The 22,399-nt window shown below is 43.4% G+C and overlaps 1 protein-coding gene across 3 annotated transcripts in view; it reads left to right on the top strand.

Moving 5' to 3' along the window:
* LOC141100596 (transmembrane protein 14C-like) overlaps positions 1 to 13,408 on the top strand; it is a 40,032-nt gene extending 26,624 nt beyond the window's left edge. The window contains exons 4-6 of one of the 3 annotated variants that reach the window (XM_073589171.1): positions 11,403 to 11,511; positions 12,575 to 12,662; positions 13,169 to 13,218. In XM_073589171.1, the coding sequence (XP_073445272.1) occupies positions 11,403 to 11,511; positions 12,575 to 12,626 (161 nt within the window). In that variant the 3' untranslated portion in view covers positions 12,627 to 12,662; positions 13,169 to 13,218. Of the gene's footprint in view, positions 1 to 11,402; positions 11,512 to 12,574; positions 12,663 to 13,168 lie in introns of all 3 variants that reach the window. The other 2 variants (XM_073589170.1, XM_073589172.1) reach the window with 2 other exon arrangements.
* The last annotated feature ends 8,991 nt before the right edge of the window (positions 13,409 to 22,399 follow it).

Genomic DNA, 22,399 nt, shown 5'->3' with positions numbered 1-22,399 from the left:
TCCCACAGTGGCGTGGCCCATTCTAACGCCCTGCCCGACAGGAGGAAGATGATAAACCCCACCTTAGCCCGCTCCGTAGGGAATCGCGTGGCCAGTAACTTGAGCTGGATAGAGCACTGGCTCACGAAACCCCTACAGGTGGCGCTGTCCCAGAAAATTTATCGGGCAACGGGAGGCGGGATATTGTCGGTGCAGGCGTGGGTATGAACCCACGCGAGACAGCCTCTGCGACTGCCTGGGCAGCAGCAGCTGTAGCATTCGCAGCTGAGGTGGAACTCTCGAGGGCTGCCAACCTGCCCTCCAGCTGCCGAATGTACTGCAGTTGCTGGTCCGCCATTACTAGCCAGACCCTGGCGCTAGTATAATGTTGGGGACGGTGGAACGCACTAAATAATAGTAAGTGCGTTCGCCTCCTGGGGTCCACCGTGCAGAAGGTGTTACGCTGCTGCTATGTAATGGCAGACGCACAATATGGCGGTATAATGCACACGGGTTGAACGTCACCTGGTGTGCGCTGGGCGGTCTCTGTTACTTCACAGAGGCGCCGAAGCGTTAAACACAAATGCCGAGCCTGTTGACGTCACAGAACTCAGTGGAATGCACGCACAGTATATGGTCACAGGACTCGGGCCCAAGACACAGGGTCAGCGTCCTTCTAGACCTACCGTGCGTGTGGCGTCGCAACCGTGGACGCCAATAAGTACTGCTGACTGCAGCGACACACTGCCGCTGTATGACAATGCCCGGTAGCAGGCACACTGTCGGACGCTAGTACCGTGGATGATATGCACTGTGGCCTGTAGCTTGCCACAGACTGGTGCTGACTCTATCACTAGTTCCCTATCCACACACGTAACATAAGAGGGAGGGGAATCTTAATGAGTCATTTGCAAGTCCATGCATCTGTCATCATTCACACAGGTAGCAACTAGAGTCTATACTAGTGCATGGCCATGCGAACCTTTTATAGCCGGGACCTTCCGGAAGCTTCCAGATCCCAGAGATGGACCAATCAGATCTGGAGAAGGACCTGTGCATGTCACTCCCAATCTCCAATGGGAGATCGTCTCGTGAGCATGCTCAGTGGAGCGACGGAAGGACTTCGCCTCTGGAGTGGCTTGCTGCTGATCAGCCTGCATTGCTATTGCAGGCCCAGAGGTGGCAGCAACAGCCAGACCCACAGAGCTGGTCTGAGCAGAGTGTAGGGAACGATGGGGCTGCTGAGCAAGCTCCTCTGCGGTCGATTGAGAATGTGAGGCTCTGGATTCCTGCTGTGCCGCTGCAGAAAACCGACGCCTAACAATATCTATGTATGACTTTGCGGAAAACTTTGTCCCTTCTAGGTTTCCTAACCCTTCTGCATGCCAACAGCACATTGGGCCCGAGTACACATCAAGGATCTTCAGTGGGACTTCTTGGGAAACCAGGTTTCCCTAGGACAGTTAGGACCTGACTGTCTTCAAGAACTATTCTCTTCCTGGGTTGGTGGCAAAAAAGCAAAAACTGAAAATTTGGCCAAAGGGGCTCATTGGGTAAGCTGTTACTCGACTCATCACTACAGAAATACAAGGGATGGAGGGCACCATCAAATACTGGATAGACGATGGGATACAAGCCCGGAGTATGTCAAAAAATGTATATGAGAACAAGAGAAAAGAGACATACTACACACAAGGGATCACCAAGAATAGTACAAAATGTGAAATTTTATTCAATTAGTCATAGAAAACACACACCAAAAGATACATAAAAACAAGGACACAGATCCTCCAATGATGTAATATGCCCCCTGAGCCACAAACCGGTCACAATAGTGATACATGTACAAAAAATGGTCACATAAATCAAAAATAGATGATTATATGACGGCAAAATCATGCTAAGAAATAACAATCACATCCCATTCCTGGAACCTCCCAAGACCTGGGGAGAAATGCTCAGACCGGTCGTCTGAACCGACGAATGAGTGTATATATAGGCAGATGAATGCTGGAGAAATAGTGTTTTATCCCACTGGTGAATCCCACAAAAGGCATGAGGAGCAGTATGATAGCCAATGTTTAACACATACAAATAGTCCAGGAAAAATATATAATCAGATGGAACAATAATAAATGTGCTAGAGGTGGTATTCATATCCCATGTTAAATCCCCCAAAAAGCCATGAGGACGATACATTAACCAATATTAATGCTAACATGCGATCCCAGAAACAAAAATTCTAAGGATAAACACTATAGCAAAGTTCTGTATTCAGTGGGATATAAAGCAATGCCACTAAATGGCTCCTAGTAGTATAGAAGTAGAACCAAAATAAGCAACAGAATCCTGGTTCAGCATAATCGCAAAGAGTCTGCACATATAAGTACAAATAAACCAGACCAAGGAGGTTTTAAACCATCAAGAGATGGCTAGTATGAGAACCAGGAGTGTGGAAACCCACACAGCATAATTAAGCATGACCAGAGTGTTTACCAGAACCGGGGGCGCAGGGGGCAGAAGCCCAACGCAAGTCGCCACACAACAGTGGCTTCGTCAGGGGCAGAGGTGGTGATTAAGCCAGACAATTGAGTATTTTATAGTTTTATGCCTAGAGACTTCCTGGTGTGAGCAGGCGCTGGAAAATGGCGGCGAACGCCGAGAATGGCATGGAACAGGAAATGAAAATATTTGCACCAAGATGGCCGATCAGTAACAACTGCGCATGCGTCCACATATGTGAAAGTAGCCCGTGGTCACATATGTAAAATGAGGTGGGCGTGTTGCAGAGCAGACGTGTGTATTCGGTCACGTGTTATAGCCACTGTGTAAGGGGCCAGACCCTGGCTATGCCAGCACTCCATACAAGGCATGGACACAAACTGTTGTGTCTGCACCAGTATAGAACACAGATAGTAGCGTCAAAAACAAGCACATAAGAAATGCGCGCCAATTGTATCAAACTTATAATTATACTGAATATATAGTAAGTAGGAAAACCGGCACCCCATTAATCTTTTAACAAAACTTGCTTCATGTATAAGTTTAGATAGAGGCATAGATGGTTATTATAATTATGCTTGATCAAAGTGAAAAATTGGTAAGAGGCAGCACTAAGCTGCAGTCTAAACCATAACCTGCCATATGGGCAGTATTATACTGGTGATGATGTAATAATGATATATGATAAATACAGTTCTACCAAATGGTTGATATGGCACAAGCTCACTTCACTTATACCAACAACAACCATTACCACAAATTATTAAAGACTTATGGTACCGTTACACCAAGCGATGCACCAGCGAACCCGACCAGTGATATGATGCGGTCAGGATCGCTGGTGCATCGCTAGGTGGTCGCTAGTGAGCTGCCACACAGGCAGATCTCACTAGCAACATCGCTGGGGACGGGGATCGCTACTTGTCAGACGCAGCGATCCTGCGTCCTCCCGCCCGGCTCCACGCCTCGCTCGTCGGCGCCGCACAGGAAGCTGACGACGAGAAATGATCCAGCAGCTTCTCGCGCGATCAGCGATAACCAGCGGGGGAGCCGGTCGGAGGTAAGGATCATATGCAGCAATATCGCTGCAACGTCACAAAATCGGTGACTTTACAGCAATATTCCTAGCGATATCGCAGTGTGTAACGGGGGCTTTAATCATGCTGTTATGGTCTGGGACCAGAACACGGTGATTCAAAGCTGGTCTCCCATTCGGACGTTGGTCCCATTAATGTGTTTAGCATCTCCTGCCACACATGAGCAGTTTACAAAGGCCACAGAATCACATGGTCTCCAGTCATGTATAGCCTCAAAGGAGTGGATAGATAAACCACATATAGTTATAGCCGCTGTTCGGGTCTGAATGACAGTCACCATTGTAGAAGCATACCTGATTACATATAGTATGACGCAAAACATTGCGTAGAGGGCGCAATAGTGTCTTTATTGAATGCGCACAATTATAGTCGTAAAACCACTATACCATTTATGGCTGCTATATATGGTAGAGACAGGAGATATAGATTACCCCTTGTCATACCTGCAGTAATTTAGAACTTCTTAGCTGCATGCATATAGTTATAATCCTAGCGCCACTAGCCTACTCTAGCCACTGTATGAGGGGAAGGCAAGAGAACTAAGTAAGTCTTCCATGCTGAAATCAGTCCCACCTATACCTACTTGGTGGAAGCCACCAAGGGAGTAATTAGTCAACCAGAAGAGATGAGTGGCGAAGCCATCCATAGTAACCTTTTAATAAGTAAATATTGCAACCTACAGGAGTAGGCAATATAAACAGAGTAGACCCATACCCAATGAACCGTCAATAAGGGAGCAATAATCCAACCATGTATAGTTAGAAGCATCTGACAAAAGATAGTGCAAGGAGGGTGCAGATGTATGCCGAGGCAAGAGTATAAGTATCGCATGCAGCTAGTCAATACTGCCTTACTAACTAGAGATGTGAGAGGAGATAGAGGCGCACCAAACCTGATAAGTTCTCAGTAATATGTCAAGCACAAAATACGGTAACTGTGCGTCAGACAGATTGTGCATAAAAAAAGTTCTGCTTGCTCAGAGAAAAGGCGTCCAATTTAGGTCTCAAAAGGCATTATCAAATGTAGTTACTGGCTACAACAGTAAATGATGATGGATAAATAATAAGGGAACGAATATGCCAAGAGAGGTGCTCAAAAATGGCTGTCTGGAGTTGACCATCTATAGTCCCAAAACGTATTTACTCAGTTCAAAAAACCACATGAGAGTTTAGAACAGTGCACAAATGGATATAAAGGTTTGCGCGATCCCTCTCACTAAAGACAATCAATTGTATAAATCAAGCAGTACAGCAAACGAGGACAGAAGAAAATACCCCTATAATTGCTTATAATATCCATTAAAAAGCAATTCCTCATTAAGGCCTTTGGGGAGAGACTCTGCAAGTTATAAATCCATTTACTTTCACATCAGAGTAAACCATGGACAATATCACCACCTCTGTTGGAACGTACGCTTTCAAGTACCATAATTTTGAAGCTAGTGGTCCTGCCCCGATGTTCTAAAAAATGGCTTGCAACAGAGGTAAGTGTCTTGTACTTCTCAAAGTCCCTTTGGGCCGTTGATATTGTAGACAGATGCTGCTGCATTCTCCTTCTAATCTCCTGTGTGGTTTGGCCCACGTAGATCTTGGGACAATCGCAGTAGATTGCAGATCTCCGAATGTAGTATATGCTATTGAAGCATTCCCTTGGTCTGATCTGAAAGGGAAGGATAGAATAACCATCCTGTCCAATCATGAACTGGCATATACTACAGTTGCCACAAGGGTATGAGCCAAAAACCCTTGTGCCACAATTAAGTTTAAATGTTGGCCGTTGATAGTGACTATGGCATAGACTATCTCTTAAATTTCTGGCTCTTGTGGCAACCAAGCTTGGAGATTGGGAGACAAATGGAATAATCCTTTTGTCACTCAATAAGATATCCCAGTTGTTATCTAATAACCCTCGAATATCAGACCACTGATTATTGAAGGTCGTGATGAGAGACAGTGGCCGAGAAGATTCACGTACCTTCTTTGAAAGAAGATTCCTCCTATCCTGCTGAGATGCAAATTGGAAAGCTTCAGAGATGGTCCTTTTGGGATAACCCCTTTTCCTGAAACATGAAGACAAATCCTTAGCTTGATCAAGAAAATCTACTTCAGAACTACAGTTTCTCCTGAGATGCAGAAACTGGCCTTTAGGGATACCTGTTATTAAATGGTGGGGATGAAAGCTCGTGAAGTGGAGGAGGCTATTGGTAGCCGTGGTTTTATGAAACAGGGTACACCTGATGCCTGTGTCCGCAATGGAGAGTTTTAGATCCAGAAAATCAACAAAGGTATTTGAAATATTAGACAATTTAATATTGAATTGATTTTGGTTAAGCTCCCCAATAAAGGCCTGGCAATCCTCCATCAACTGAGTTCATTTTCCCCTTCACCATTGAGGTCTGGTGAACTCCCTCTTCTGGTGAAGGAAGGTAGTGAGGCTGATTACCAAGCACCTGAGCAGGATGATGGTGACTGGAATTGCTGACTGGATATAAGGCAGCCGACGCCCTTCTGCCTTGCTGGTGACCTCTCTGAGGGATTCTAGGAGACCAGTCTGATTCCTGCTCCTCAAAAGCTAAGTTTTCTGCTCTGTTTTTGCATTTGTGTTTTTGTTTTGTTTTGCCTTGTTTTTCTGGATTTCTGCCATTCCCTGCTGGGGTGAGCTGAATTCCTTTTTGCTCTGTCTTCAGAAAATACCTGAGTACTGATAGTCTTTTTGAAGCCTAGCGTCTTCAGGGCTTTTTTTCCCTATCAGTCTGTTGGCTCTTCTTTTAATAGGGTTTTGGCAGATTGCAGACAGCAGCTTTTCTATCCTATCCTTTCCTATTTAGTTAGCTTAGGCTGAGCAAATGATGGGGCCCATCTTTCTATCTGTGTGTTTTTTCATCTTGCTTCACCGTCATATGTTGGGGGCAGCCTATTGCTTTCGGGTCTGCTCTGGGGCAGTTTAGATTTCCCTTTCTGTCTTTAGGCTATTTAGTTCTCCGGCTGTGATCGAGGGGTCTAGGGCACCGTAGGATCCCCCCACGGCTACTGCTAGTTGTTGATAGGTTCAGGGGTCTGCAATCTGATAGCTGCCAACTTCTCTGGTTTTCTGGACTTGGCTAGTATTTGTTTTTGCCTCCTACGGTGACTCATTCATAACAATCGACCCAGTCCAGAGCAGCAGTACATCGACGATGTATCTTTGCCAAGTTAATACCTTGGACATAAATGCTGGATGTTTGTAGGCTACCAACTCCTCCCACCATCCAAAAAATAAGTTGGCATAGGACGGTGCGCATCGTGCGCCCATGGTGGTCCCTGTCAACTGTCTGAAGAATTTTCTGTCAAAAACAAAGTAATTTTTGTCTAAAATGAAAAATAGAAGTTTTAGGATGAAATTATCATGTTCCAGAGAACTTTCTGGATTTTTTTGAGACAGTAGGACACTGCCAGCATACCTGATTGATGCAGGATACTTGTATAAAGCGATTCTACATCCATGCTAACGGGAAGAGTTCCATCCGGTATGACCAAATTTTCTAGAGCCTGCATTAAGTGAGAAGAATCCCTAGTATAAGAGTTCAATGTTACAACCATGGGTTGAAGGAAGTGATCAACGTAAATGCATGACCGTTCAAAAAGGCTGCTAATACCGGAAACAATCGACCTAAGTGGTGGTTCTGATAAGGATTTAGTTATCTTGGGGAGTACATAAAAAGTCGGCACAATTGGGGATGGAGTGATGAGAAAATCCGCTTCCTTTTTGGTCAGAACATTATCCCGGAGGGCACTGTAAACCAGAGAATCAATTTGCTCCTTAAAGAATTTTGTAGGGTCAGATGGTAATGACATATAAGTGTCCCCCATACAATTGACGTGTGACCTCCTTACGGTATAGGACATGTGACCAAAGGACCACATTCCACCCCTTTATCCGCTTCCCTTATTACAAAATCAACATTGTTCTTCAAATTACGTAAAGCCTCCCTCTCCTTCTTACCCAAGTTGTCCTGTTTGTGAGGATCCAATTGTAACTTGTCAATGTCCTTTACAGACTTTCTATACTGGTGCAGACACAACAGTTTGTGTCCATGCCTTGTATTGAGTGCTGGCATAGCCAGGGTCTGGCCCCTTACACAGTGGCTATAACACGTGAACGAATACACACGTCTGCTCTGCAACACGCCCGCCTCATTTTACATATGTGACCACGGGCTACTTTCACATATGTGGACGCATGCGCAGTTGTTACTGATCGGCCATCTTGGTGCACCTGTTTCATGCTATCCTCGGTGTTCGCCGCCGTTTTCCAGCGCCTGCTCACACCAGGAAGTCTCTAGGCATAAAGCGCCATGCAGCTGCTGTAAGTTCATTTAATTTTATCACTATAAATACTCAATTGTCCGGCTTAATCACCACCTCTGCCCCTGACTAAGCCACTGTTGTGTGGCGACTCGCGTTGGGCTTCTGCCCCCTGCGCCCCCGGTTCTGGTAAACACTCTGGTCATGCTTAATTATGCTGTGCGGGTTTCCACACTCCTGGTTTTCTCATACTAGCCATCTCTTGATGGTTTAAAACCTCCTTGGTCTGGTTTATTTGTACTTATATGTGCAGACTCTTTGCGATTATTCTGTTCCAGGATTCTGTTGCTTATTTTGGTTCTACTTCTATGCTACTAGGAGCCATTTAGTGATCTTGCTTTATATCTCTCTGAATATAGAACTTTGCTATAGTGTTTATCCTTAGAATTTTTGTTTCTGGGATCGCATGTTAGCATTAATATTGGTTAATGTATCGTCCTCATGGCTTTTTGGGGGATTTAACATGGGATGTGAATACCACCTCTAGCACTTATTTGCGCATTTATTTATTCCATCTGATTACGGTATTTTTTTTTTTTCCTGGACTATTTGTATTTGTTAAACATTGGCTATCCTACTGCTCCTCAGGCCTTTGGAGGATTCACCAGTGGGATAAAACACTATTTCTCCAGCATTCATCTGCCTATATATACTCATTCCTCGTCGGTTCAGACGACCGGTCTGAGCATTTCTCTCCAGGTCTTGGGAGGTTCCAGGAATGGGATGTGATTGTTATTTCTTAGCATGATTTTGCCCTCATATAATCATATCTACTTTTGATTTGTGACCATTTTTTGTACATGTATCACTATTGTACCGGTTTGTGGCTCAGGGGGCATATTACATCATTGGGGGCTCTGTCCTTGTTTTTAAAATGTTTTTATGTATCTTTTGGTGTGTGTTTTCTCTGACTAATTGAATAAAATACACATTTTGTTCTATTCTTGGTGATCCCTGGTGTGTAGTATGTCTCTTTTCTCTTGTTCTCGACTTGTCACTACAGATGCAAGCAAGCCCCAGTGGTTGGAGAACACCTCTGAACAACATGGTGGCTTGGAGTCTGGATGGGGGAGCAGAAAAATAATTTCCTCAAGCATGAAATAACTTTTAGCAGTCAAGCAGGCTGACAGAGTTCTTAGATCCCTTCAGGGTCAGCATGTAGGGGTCTTCTTGGACAACCAGGTAGTTGTAGCCTATCTGAGCCACTAGGGCGGAACCAGGTCTCATCCCTTGATGGCTATAACAGCCCAGATTTTCCAGATGGCAGAGATAAATTTCCTTTCTCGGTTGGCGCTCCACGTATGTGGGGTGCAAAACTACAAGGTAGAATTTTTTTATTTTTTTTTGTTTTTTTTTGAGCCGGACCCAGTTAAAACAGGGCCCGGATCGTAGAGATGTGGGGTCTCCCAGTTATAGCTCTTTGAAAACAGCGAGAACAAAAGGGTAGAGGCCTTTTGTTCTATAGAGCCCATATAGAAACCTTCATGATTCCATGGAATCATTCTCTGGCCTATGCCTTCTCTCCAGTTATCCTGATCCCAGCGTTCCTAAGACAAAATCTGAGACAACAGGACAAGTGTAATTCTGATAGCCCCCCTCTGGCCAAAAAAAACTTTGTTCTCCTGGCTGAGGATGATGTTTATCAAAGACCCCCACACCCCTCACCCTGGGTGCTGTGGAGATTCCCGATCTTCTCCCAGGGGGCGGGAAAACCTCCTCAGGCAGCAAGTTCACCCTTGAGAGCATGGAAATTAAGGTGTTCTTAAGGGACAGAGGTTTTTCCCCAAATTTGACTTCTATGCTACTCCAAATCGAAACACCTGTCACTACTAGAGCCTTTGGGAAAACTTGGAAATAATTCTTGCCTACCTCAGGGGTCAGAGTACAGGACAGGGTTCCAATCACGGCCATTTTAGAATTTTGGTAAGGTGAATAAGGATGCACTCACATTGACCTACTCGTCCAGTGAGAATGTCGTCCCAGAGGGATTGAACGCTCGTTCTACGAGAGCGGTGGCAACCTCCTTGAGAGGAAAAGTCAGATTTCTATAGAACAGATCTGTAAGGTTGCCACTTGGTCATCTCCTTCTAGCTTTTTACAATCATTACCGGCTGGACCTAGCCGCCTCTTGTGATCTCACCTTTGGGAAGAGTGTTCTACAGGCTGTGGTCCCTCCCTAAGATACAAGGAGAAGGAGAAAGCCAGACCGTTACTTGCGTAATGGGATTTCTCAGAGCCCATGACGGCACCCTTATATTACCTCGCGTCACGTGTGTGAGCACTCTCCTTTCTGTGTGTGATTTTATGTATAGGTCACAGGGTGTTTTCCTTATAAGTATTATGGTTGAAATGTTTTTTAGAATGTGGATGTCTTGTGCTCTGTAAACCAATTGATGCAAGGTAGAAGTACCACCCTTATCTGTAGGTTTGGTGTCCTTGATAGGCAGATCCCCCTCCCTCTATGGTGCTGTCATCAGCTCTGAGAAATCCTGTTACCTTTTTAAGTAACTGTCTTTCCCTGCCTAGGCAAGAATCTTGCGCTATAGCTATTCGGATAAGCACTTATCTGAAGCTATTCGATCAACCCTAGTTATAACTACAGATGCAAGTCCAAAGGGGATGGGGAGCGCATTTGGAAGACTGCCTGGTCCTGGGCTGTTGAACCGGAGAAGTTTAGTTCCTCCAACCTGAAAAAGCTACTGGGGGAGAAACGTGCCATGACAAAAAGCTTTCAGCAATACAGGTCTGTCATGTACAAATCTGACAACGTGACTGTAGCTTATATCAACCATCATGAAGGAACTCTGTCCGTTTGTTTAATGGCTTTAACCGATCAGATTTTTCAGATGGCAGAAACCCATCTCTCCAACAGCACTTAACATAAAAGTGAACTTCAAAGCAGACTTCAAAGTCTCAATCGTCTGAATCTAGGAGTCTTAGATAGTTATGGGGGCTTCACGACAGACCTGTTCGCCAACAGAGCAAGAAAGTTCTGCTCACTGGATCCCAGAGAACAGCCACATATAGAAGATTCCTTCCTGGTCAGATGGGACTTCAATCTAGCTCCTACTTTTTACCACCAGTGATGTGGTTTCCGGCAGTTCTGAGAAAAATCGGGAGGGTGATCTTGATGGCCTTAGGCCAAAAAAGTGCTATGGTTCTCATGCATGAAATTAACGTTGGTCACTAAACCATAGGTACTACCAGAGGTTAAGGATCTACTCGTTCAGGTTCCAGTTTGACCCCGCCTAGGCGGCCAATCTTCACTTTACAACATGGAACTCGAGATAGCTTTTAACAAATGCAGGGTTCTCACTGAACCTGGTCTCCACCTTGCTTCAAAGTAGAAAACCGATAGCAACAAAGACTTGTGGTAGCACCTGGAAAAAATTTCTTTCTCGCTCAGGGGCAAGACTAGGGAGTTAAGGTGTAGAACAGGGGTTATCTACTAGTACTCATAAGGTACTGGTTTCTTCTCTAGGTGCATTATATAATTTTGAAGCAACAACAAAAAAAGCGGTCTATAGGAACTCCCCAACTACCATTCATGTTCACACCGTGGTTGTGCAAGGGTGGCACAACCCTGTAAGGTGAGCACCCTGTCGATTCAGTTAGGCGCAATGAGTTTACCTGTGTTTAAATTAATTCCCTCTCTTTGCATTTATATTTCACATTATATAATTGTGACTGTTTTGGATATCCAATTTCATGAAAGCAAACCTCAGGTCAAGGTGTGGTGTGATTGCGGTGTTTTTTTTTTTTTTGTTTTTTTTTTTCCTCCCAGGGTTCTACAGTTTGTGTTCTCTCCATAAGAGTTGAATTTCTCTGTAAATCTCTTGTGCTGTCATGTGTAAAAGGAAAATTTGTAATTGCTTAACGGGAATTATTACTGATAATTGCATCATTTACTAGTTAGATTTTGTATTTTCCTCAATAATATGCCCAAACCTAGCATATCTACATCCACTTCAGCTCCTCATTTATCTTGTGCCTATTGTTCTCTAGTCCAGTGCACACAGTTTTAGACACTTTCATAAAAGAACCTTGGATGCAGTACAGGTGGGGTAACTGACTCACTCCTGTCAGTTTTTGTTACCTTAACTAGGGATGAGCAAATCAATTCTTGTGCCCATGGTCCAGCAGGAATGTTAGTGGTCACCAGATTCACGACCTGCCACCCGCCTCCTTATGACATCCCTAGCACCTGTTTTGATACTGTATGTACTCAATGCGTGTGCATGCATGATGTTGTGCCAGGGCTAGAAATCAAGAGAAGATGGGAGTATGGCAGGCAGAAGGCAGCGTATCCATCCTTTGCCACAGACAAGTGGTGTGGCCACTGTACCAGGGTCCTTTGAGTTAATTTGCTCTTCTCTAATATTAACAATTACTCATAGGACTTGAATTTTTTTTCTTTATAATGTAGACTGGCTTTGGTGTGTATGTGTGTGTGTGTGTGTGTATATATATATATATATATATATATATATATATATATATATATATATATATATATATATATATATATATATATATATATGCCATTAAAATCTTTGTGAATGCCGTGTAATGCAGGCACGTGTACAGTATTTGTAATTCACTTTTTTTTTTCTTTTATGTTCATGCCAATGGTGATTTTATTTCTTTGCATAGTTGCTGCGGGCTCCCTTGCAATAATAATGGGCCTGAGGTACAATCACAGTAGGAAAGTCATGCCTGCTGGAATATTAACAATAATAAGGTAAGTTTATTTTTTTTTTCTGTTCCAACTGACAAGTATCACTTAATCTATTCAAATTCATAGGGAAAATCTTGAATATTTGTATAATGTACAGCATCTGGTTTCACATTACATTGTTTGGCCCTGCGGATCCGCAGCGGATTTTGCTGTGGTGTACTGCCCTATAAACATTACTGTTGGCCAGACCAATCCGTATTGGCTGTGTTTTGCAAATTTATATGGGGGTCTTTAGTCTTTTGAGTCTCATCAACTGTATGTGCAGTATTTTTCATCATTTAAGAGATTTTCAAAGCGTCTTAAAATTTAAAAGTGCGAGACAAATGGCGACATGTTCGGTTGAAAACAATTTACAAAATGGATGACTTTAACTAAACATCCTAAATTAGGGTTGGACATTGATGCTGGTGAGACTCGTATGTAATCCTATTGAAGGTATACGGTACTTAAAGAATTCTGACAGACTGGTTACTTTTATAAAACTCACCATTGCGTCATACTTTCTCCAGCATCATCATGGTCTTAAAGCTGCTGATCAACCTGACCTAGAGGCCTGCAATGGATGGATAGACTCTGCAGACAAACCCTTTTGGCTATGGATCAATTTTATACATTTTGCTAAAAATGAAATATGCACTGATATCTTTATAATCTGTTCAATTGTACTGATTTTTCTATGTGACGGAATCTATTTTTTTTCTTCCTATTGCCAAATTCAGCTGGAATGAATAAAACAAGCTTTCTAAATGTTCCATGTGTCTGAATTATATAGGTAAATCTTGTGTAGCTGGCAAATAAAATGTTTTACTTGTAATAACGGGCCACACTTACTGACTTGGGATTCTATCAGAATGTCCGACAGAATCCACTGGTATTCCTCTAGCAATGCTTTCAGGTGGACCATTTCATGCCAGAGTCACATGCCTTAGAAATATCTGTGTGGAATGGCAAATAAGGAGCAGATTTTAAAATACACGTCATTTATTATTGCTAAATCTTCTACATGGAAATTGCATCAAATTTTGTCATTTTTCGGAAGAAATAAAGCTGAATTTGTGTGTAGCAAATCTGTGCTCATGTGAATATGACCCTATTCAACTATACCAGTAGATCTGTGAATGCACAATATCTAGAAATAACAAATGAGTTGTACAGACAACTTGTGGCAATAAAAACCTCTAGCACCAGGCTATAGCCTGACACCCTATTAGAGAATACACCAAAGAAATTATCTTATACTGTGGCCATAAATAAGAGGGCATAGAGCACCAATAAGGACTTTACAATAAAGGCCAGGGTGTAAATGGTTAAAAAAAATAGCTTTTATTCAATACATTACAAACCATACATAAAAGCAGCAAAAATGGTTAAGAAAGCACCGCAGGTAAACAGGAAAATGACTGCTGTGTTTTTATGGTAGCAATTGTTGCACTTCAGTTTTTCTCTGGAATTGAGATATATGCACAAGAGGTTTTACATTAGTATGCTAGTTGATTGGGTACTCTTTCATATATTGTCTGGGTTTTCCCACCTTTTTCCTGTTTACTTGTCGTGCTTTCTTAACCCTACTAGAGAAATAAGATTAGGGCATACAAAAGAAAACCAACTACAAAGTGCAGCTGGTCTGAACTGAACAGAATCACATGACCCTATAAGATGATATCAGACGTATGCTGTTAGCAGAAGGAAATGTTTCTAAAATGAATTGCATCAGTGGGAAATGGTTGGAAATCAAACCTCCTGGTGTCAAAAGAAAAGGTTTTCAGTTGAGGCCATGTGAGCCAATAAAGAACTTACTGAGGAGCAGACCCCACATGTATTGCCAAAAACATCTGTAGCTTCTTCAGGGAAGGTGTCTACTTCTAACTACATGTAATGAAAACATATACATTATTAAAATAAGACAACTGAATGCATAAGCTAAATCATTACCAGCCAGCAGGAGTGGCGTGCGTGGCCGCCATGATGTTGGTGTTCAATGAGTCGATTTACGGCATGTGCTAGATAGAGTTGGTGACGTACAGAGTGCATGTGCTAGAATAAGCACTGGTCCCAAAACTAGCGTGCGCTTTATAAACTAGACACAAAGACATGTGGCACGCATGCGTTAGTAGATTTGACTATCATGGGGCATCTCACGCGTGCACAGGCAGTGAGAGCTGAACATACAATAAACGGAGGAGAGGCAAGTGGAAAAGAACACAAGTAGGGCAGCGATATTCATATGCATAACAAATGGTGCAACCATGTCACAGGAAGAAAAGGATGGAACCAGTAGACTTAAACAGTACGTACTGTTAGCAAAGAAATACCACGGACGTGAATGACAGACACGTGATTAAGTATCAAGATTGTTGAGAAAGTTCTAATAAAGATGGAAAGAATATATTGTTTTGTTTGTTGGGGATGCTGCTACCATTTCACGGTAATCTTAGGCCCATATAGCACAATTAAATTTTAGTGATCAAGGTTAATATTATGTGAAGTAGTGAATGGTTGAACAATACTGAAATGAGGATAACCTAATTAAATAAAAGTGATAGGGATATGTGAGACGCTAGGTGAAAGCAAGTGATTCAAGAGGGTGGGGGGATGAATAATGAGGGCACAAGTGAAAGTGGACAACCCCAAAAATTACATGAATAAACTACGTTAAGTGAAAGAAAATGGCGTGTTAGCATTCTTTACAGTTTGAGCAGTCAGACTGTGGAATGCCCTACCACAAAAGGTACGAAAAACAAAAAAAACCCTGTTTGGGAGAGAACAGACAAAACGCGGCGGCGCCCTAAGTGCGTAAACACAATATATAATAGTATTTGATGGGTGGACAACTTCATGCACTCACCTGGTGAAAGACTGATATGGCTTTAGATCGTGTATCCTCAAAAAAGTTTCTCTGGGATACTTTTCAATGGACAGGGCTTGCAGCTTGCATCGGGTGGAGCCAAGTGAGAGAGCCAAACACAGGCTCACACAGGACGAAGTAAATCAAAAGAAATACGTCCAGCTAATGCGACCGCTCGGGCTGTAAACTACTGGGGAATGAATGGGAAGCAGCGCGCACAGGCTCAGTGACGTCGCTGAGTCTGTGTTTGCTGCCAGCATAAGCTCCTGTGACCTCCACACAGTGGGAAAATAACGGTGCTGAGGTTACAGGAGTTCGTGCCAGCAGCGAACACAAACTCAGTATGTCACTGAGCCTGTGTGCGCTGCTTACCATTCATTCCCCAGTAGTTTACAGCCCGAGCGGTCGCATTAGCACTGCTCCGGCTGTAAACTAATTAACCCCCAGATATGGATTTATGCCGTGGGACTTGACTGAGTGCCGGACAGTTATGGGGTATATATATTTTTTTTAAAGGAGAACGAGGCATTCAGGATGGGATTAGCAGTGTAATAAAGATGGAAAAAATGGCCCCTTACCAGCCTGAGAATAGCAGCCTGCACCTGTTAGTTTCGCCAGGTTAGTTAAAAATATAAGGGGGATCCCACGTCGGGTTTTTTTCATTCATTCTTCCCTGCTCACGATGTTGCCGGCAGAGCAGGGAGAATGACGGCCAAGTTCAGCACCAAAAGCAGGGGAACAGCGCTAACAGTAGCCGCTTCTTCCCCGGCGACTGTCCGTGCTCACGGAGAACAGTGTACACTTCTCCGTGTGCACGTGTTGCGGATCGTGTGTCCGGGTCAAACCGGACATGTCTACGTGTTTTGCACATGGACCGTGTGTCCGTAAAAACACGCTGACATCTGCATAGACCCATTCATTTGAATGGGTCTACGTGTGTCAGTGTCTCCGGTACGTAAGAAAACTGTCACTACACGTACCGGAGCCACTGACGTGTGAAACAGGCCTTAGTGTGATTGAATTTTTACTAGTAGGAATTGTATTGTGTTTTTATGTTATACCTGAAGAAGGATATATACTGTATCCGAAACACGTTGTATCTTCTATCAATTAATGAAAAAACGCTGCCGTTCATGTGCTGGATGTGTTTGTTTTGATTTACCACAGGAGGTAGGTAGTAATTGCAGACCCTATAATTTTAAAAAAGGGCTGGGCGATTTCCTTGATACACATAACATTGGGGGTTATCGTTAAATTAGTGACAAAATGTACAATTGGTGGCGAAAGGTTGAACTTGATGACCTAGGTCTTTTTTCAACCTATGTAACTATCTGTAGCATCACATCAGCAAAACTGAGCAGGAATTGGCATGTTGCAGCTTTGGGCAGGGCACTTAATTGGCATGGAAGGAAAAGGTGTCCAAAAAGCTACACCTTCCTATAAAACCGGTGTAATTGCTATAGAACAACAATTCTTGTGCACTTAAGGACACATCTACTGCAGTCTCACTCTTCTAGCAATGTGCACTTTTACCACAGCAATATGAATGTCTTTACTTTCCTGGTGCAATGCCTATTTTCAATACCAAAATCTACATGGCGAAACCCAGCACATGTCAAAAAGGGCATACTTGGGCTGGTATGCATGAGCAGATCTTTTTCTCATTGTGTAGGATTGAATTTTATGCAAGAGACACGACTCCCAGTGATTACCTCTAACACACTGCAGATGCAAGGCCAGATTTGACCAGAGCTCAAATTCTGCCTTTGAGAACAACAAGGCGTTAAACCAGGTCAATGTTCATCTTCCAAACGCTCATAGCATGGCTGATTGCACAATGGTAAATACAATTTCATCGCTAAAGCCCCCGTCACACATAACGATGTCCCAGCGATCCCACCACCCATCCGACATGATGGGATCGCTGGGACATCGTTAGGCTGATCGCTGGTCAGCTAGTGTAGAGTCCTGCACCGGTTTGGGGGGTGGTGGTCCCTCTGTATCCTGCGCAGTGACGTACAGACACAAGATGGAGGCAGATTTCGGGTGCAACAGGTCCAAGTTTATTTCCCGCCGTCCGACTGACGGCCCTCAGAATACACTACAATTCTCTTCACTGTCCTCCGTGTCCAGGCCCCGTTACACACACCGTACTTATGACCAGGGACGTAAATACGCGTACCATCCTTTTTCACTTAGTGACGTTCCTGTCAGCTCGGTCACTGTGGCCGCCTTAGGCCCGTACACCAACAGTAATTTTACTGGTCAGGTATCGTCTTCAACTTGGTATGTATTTCCCCGGGGCCTCGTCTGTACTGCGATACTTCATGTCAGGACCACCCCCCTGACTTCCTTTCTCCTCAGTCCCCTGGCTCGGCTCTCCTCACAGTCCACAAACTGTCACAGACTTCTTGTCTCTTGAGCACCTCCCGGGGACTGGAACTTTCTGGAACCCTGCTGTCAAATGTATAACTTTCCCGATTCCCTGTAACTCCACCCCCCATAACCAACGGTTTCTAAAGCCCTAAGCTGCTGTTAAGTCCTGAACTCACACTCCTCCCTGCCATCTTGTGGTCAACCCCAGGTACTGCACGTCACCTACACTTTCCTAGCTGTTTTCCCCACTGTCATAACTGCTATCTGCCTGAAAGGTGCAAACCCTCCTTCCTACTTGCTGACAAGTCTGTCCGTCAGGTCACCTTCCCTACACTGTCACATAGACAGCCCCAGCTGTCAGGACCAGCGACGCTGGTTTCTAATGTAAACGTCTGGTATCCAGGAGCTGCGGCTCCTGGGTATCCGCTGTTTACCTTGGAAACCAGCGTGTACGCCGGTTTCCATGGTAAATAGCGGGTATTCAGGAGCCGCGGCTCCTGGATACCAGACGTTTACATTAGAAACCAGCGTCGCTGATCGCTGGTCTCTCGCTGCCACACGCAGCGATGCGTGCTGGGCAGCGGGAGACCAGTGATCGAAAAACGGCCCAGGCCGCTCGAGCACGATCAGCGATAACCGGCAGGGGGGCCGGTCGCTGATCCCCCATCACACACAGCGATCTCGCTGATGTGTCACAAAGTCAGCGATCTCGCGAGCGAGATCGCTGTGTGTGACGGGACCCTAAGGCCCAATGCCAGATCTGCCTTTTCAGGGCGGTTATGAAATAGAATAAAAAGTGTGTACATTATTCAGTCAATCCTACAGACTTAATTCACATTGGAACATTTTATTGTATGCAGAAAAGCAGAACACATGTGTATTTTTTTTCCCCGTGGGCAAAACCTGCTGTCTTGGCAGTAAAGAAGCTGCTTACAAAAATAACTTTTTGCTGTGTTTTTGTTGTATCTTGTGCATGCTGATAGTACTGTACAGTGCCCACCCACCTCCCCAACTTAAGATTTTTGCACCAAAAACTGCTACCTACAGTTTTGCACTACCCATTACTTTCTATTGGGGGAAAAAAAAAATACAAATCAATTAATTAAAAAAAAAAGTGTACATGAGATTTCTAAGATCTCAGCTTTTGCTGGTACTGTAAAACACAGCTTAAAATTTGCATAAAAAGCAACATATGAACATAGCCTAAAGTTCTATATTTTAATCTTATTGTCAGAGGAGGCGGTGTGCTTTCAGTCTGACATTTGTCTGACGCTCCTCACCTATTCCTACAGTGCCTTGCGAAAGTATTCGGCCCCCTGGAACTTTTCAACCTTTTCCCACATATGCTTCAAACATAAAGATACCAAATGTAATATTTTGGTGAAGAATCAACAAGTGGGACACAATTCTGAAGTTGAATGAAATTTATTGGTTATTTTAAATTTTTGTGGAAATTCAAAAGCTGAAAAGTGGGGTGTGCAATATTGTTCGTCCCCTTTACTTTCAGTGCAGCAAACTCACTCCAGAAGTTCATTGTGGATCTCTGAAAGATCCAATGTTGTCCTAAATGACTAATGATGATAAATATAATCCGCCTGTGTGTAATCAAGTCTCCGTATAAATGCACCTGCTCTGTAATAGTCTCGGGGTTCTATTTGATGTACAGAGAGCATCATGAAGACCAAGGAACACAACAGGCAGGTCCATGATACTGTTGTGGAGCAGTTTAAAGCCGGATTTTCATACAAAATGATTTCCAAAACTTTAAACATCCCAAGGAGCACTGTGCAAGCGATCATATTGAAATGGAAGGAGTATCATACCACTGCAAATCTACCAAGACCCGGCCATCCCTCTAAATCATATTGTTATATATATATGCCAGTCACATAGCATAGAAGCCAAGTGGCAAAGAGCAATGGATGAAAAAAGTGTGGTTATTAAAGAGTGTTGCTTACCCATAATGAGGATAAAAATGAGCCTACCACGTTGCCCCGACTCGTGTTTCACGTATAAGCTTTCTCAAGGGGGAAGTATCATGAGTGCTGCCCTGTTGGCTATTTATATTGCGATCACAAGCGCCAATTGGCGGCACACGCGTGTCGGGTAAATCAGACCCAGTGATGTCATAGAGAACCACACGTTGCATAGCAGATTACCGGACGGAGCAGAAAGGCATCAAGTGCAACACACATTGGTGGCTATTTATAAGAAGTCCGTTGTGAGCGGCCATTTGTGAGGCTATGTATAAAGTAAGTGAAAGAACGAACACATCAGACAGGTGTGAAAAGAGGGGAGCAAATACTGAAACAAGATATCAATTTTATATTGTTTCAGCATTTGCTGATCATACATTATTGGACCATGTGCACACGTCACTAATGTAAGTGCTGTAACGTGTTAACAGCCCCACACCTTTGGCATCCAATGGTTGTGTTCCCTCCCCATTCTTATGTTGTAATCTTTCTTTCACAGTAGAAATTGCCATGATGGCGACCAGACCCATGCGCAGCTCTAATTTACACCTGTCACCACAACACATAGCCAACAGGACAGCACTCATGATACTTCCCCTTGAGAAAGCTTATACGCGAAACGCGCGTCGGTGCAGCATGGTGGGATCATTTTTATCCTCCCTCAACATTGGTTATTAAAAATGGTTACTTACCTTACTCATTCACCTATTGTTTATAGAAGCCAAGTGGCCATGATGCAATGTCTCCAGCTTTTTTTTTTTAAATTGCAGTCATTTTGATAAATACTGCTGTGTGAAATGAAGACAAAGCTTATGGGTTGTAGTAATGGACACATGGTGATGGGGAGAACTTGACCCGGGTACAAATGTGGTTCAGAATATAGCTTCTTAGGCCCCTTTCACATAAATGTGTGTTCGCCTTCAATGTGTGTTCACACATTTTGACACCATTATAGTCAAAAGGCCCGTGGACGCACATGCCCAAATCACATTTTGCGTCAAGTTCAGACGGAAGCCCCGACGGGACAATTGAATGCTGTTAAGACCGCAATGCATTCTAGCTTGGACGTGCGAGATGCACCACTCTGGGTGGCATATTACTTATGTGGTGGATCTTTTAAGTAATGTTCAAAGCGCATAGAAATTTGAAGAGTAGCATATGCCAACAAGCATGTGCGGATAATGACATTGGAGAGACATTGTGCTATAGCTGAACCAGCTAGGAGCCCGAAGTAACAGGCCACAAGTCCTGCAAAACTGAGAAGACTACGGTACTTCTTATCCCTTTGTGTCCATTCGGGAAGTTAACCAGCTTGTCCTACTACAGTTATTGTTTAGGTCCCTGTTCTGGTCCCGCAATACTCTGTCATTGTGCCTTAGGAGTTTGACAAGGCATTCATGTGTATATGCCCGAACAGGACATAAGCATGTAAAAGATGGGAGTCCTCTCACAGGAGTCACTTCTGTTAGCCAGAGGACCCAGCTTGTCTGGGGCTTACAAAGACATATCACGGATTTGAATGAGTGCTTTATAATCACAATGACAAAATCTATTGTAAAATGTCTTAGTAAGCACAATACCCAAGCCCATTATCCTAACCAAGGAGCAGGCTACACTCCGTATACTGATATATCATATATTAATCAAGAGTGTCACTCATATTTAATTAAAAAGAGAGATATTTTATTTAAAAAAAATCAAACATAACAAATGTTTGCCTCAAACCAAATGTCACAAGCAGGGAGAATGGCTATAGCAGCAGGGATATAATATTCTATGCAATTTAGCTATACTTAGCCTTCAACAAGTAATATCATTTATCATTTATATAATGTCCATTTTCCAAAAATTCATACAGATGATTAAAAATTTATTTTTACCATTATGATAATGGCATCAATTGCTTGCACAAGGCTATATTATATAGCTAAATTGCATAGAATATTATATCCCTGCTGCTATAGCCATTCTCCCTGCTTAAGTGACATTTGGTTTGTCTAATTTTTGAAATAAGGTATCTGTTTTTAATTAAATACGAATGACACTCATGATCTCTATAATGTAATAAAAAAAAAGTGAGGACAGCGCTTCCCAGGTTGGTGAAATTCAATCACTTTATTCTGCCATCTGTTGCGACGTTTCGATCTATACAAATCTTTATCAAGGTGCTTCATAAAGAGCTGTATAGATCGAAACGGCGCAACAGATGGCAGAATAAAGTGATTGAATTTCACCAACCTGGGAAGCGCTGTCCTCACTTTTTTACATTGTTTGAACGTTTTGCCAAGAGGGACTCCTTGGAAATGATGTGCGCTTTCAGTATGGGTAAAGTTAACCCTTTGTCTACATGAGGTGCTGTGAACTACCACTTAAGTGACATATAGATCAAGAGTATATTTATATAATAGTGACTTGATCTGTAAAATGTCTTAGTAGCACTCAGCCCTCATGCTGTGTGGTACAGTATATCCAGGGCCACCATCAGGGCATTACTGCCGGGGCCTGCATAGGGCCCCGTCTCTTCTGCTCATCGGGCTCCAGTG

Source organism: Dendrobates tinctorius, unplaced genomic scaffold (assembly GCF_039654945.1).
Source record: "Dendrobates tinctorius isolate UK_male_01 unplaced genomic scaffold, ASM3965494v1 ptg000107l, whole genome shotgun sequence".
NCBI lineage: Eukaryota > Metazoa > Chordata > Amphibia > Anura > Dendrobatidae > Dendrobates > Dendrobates tinctorius.
This window is presented reverse-complemented; position numbering and strand designations above follow the sequence as displayed.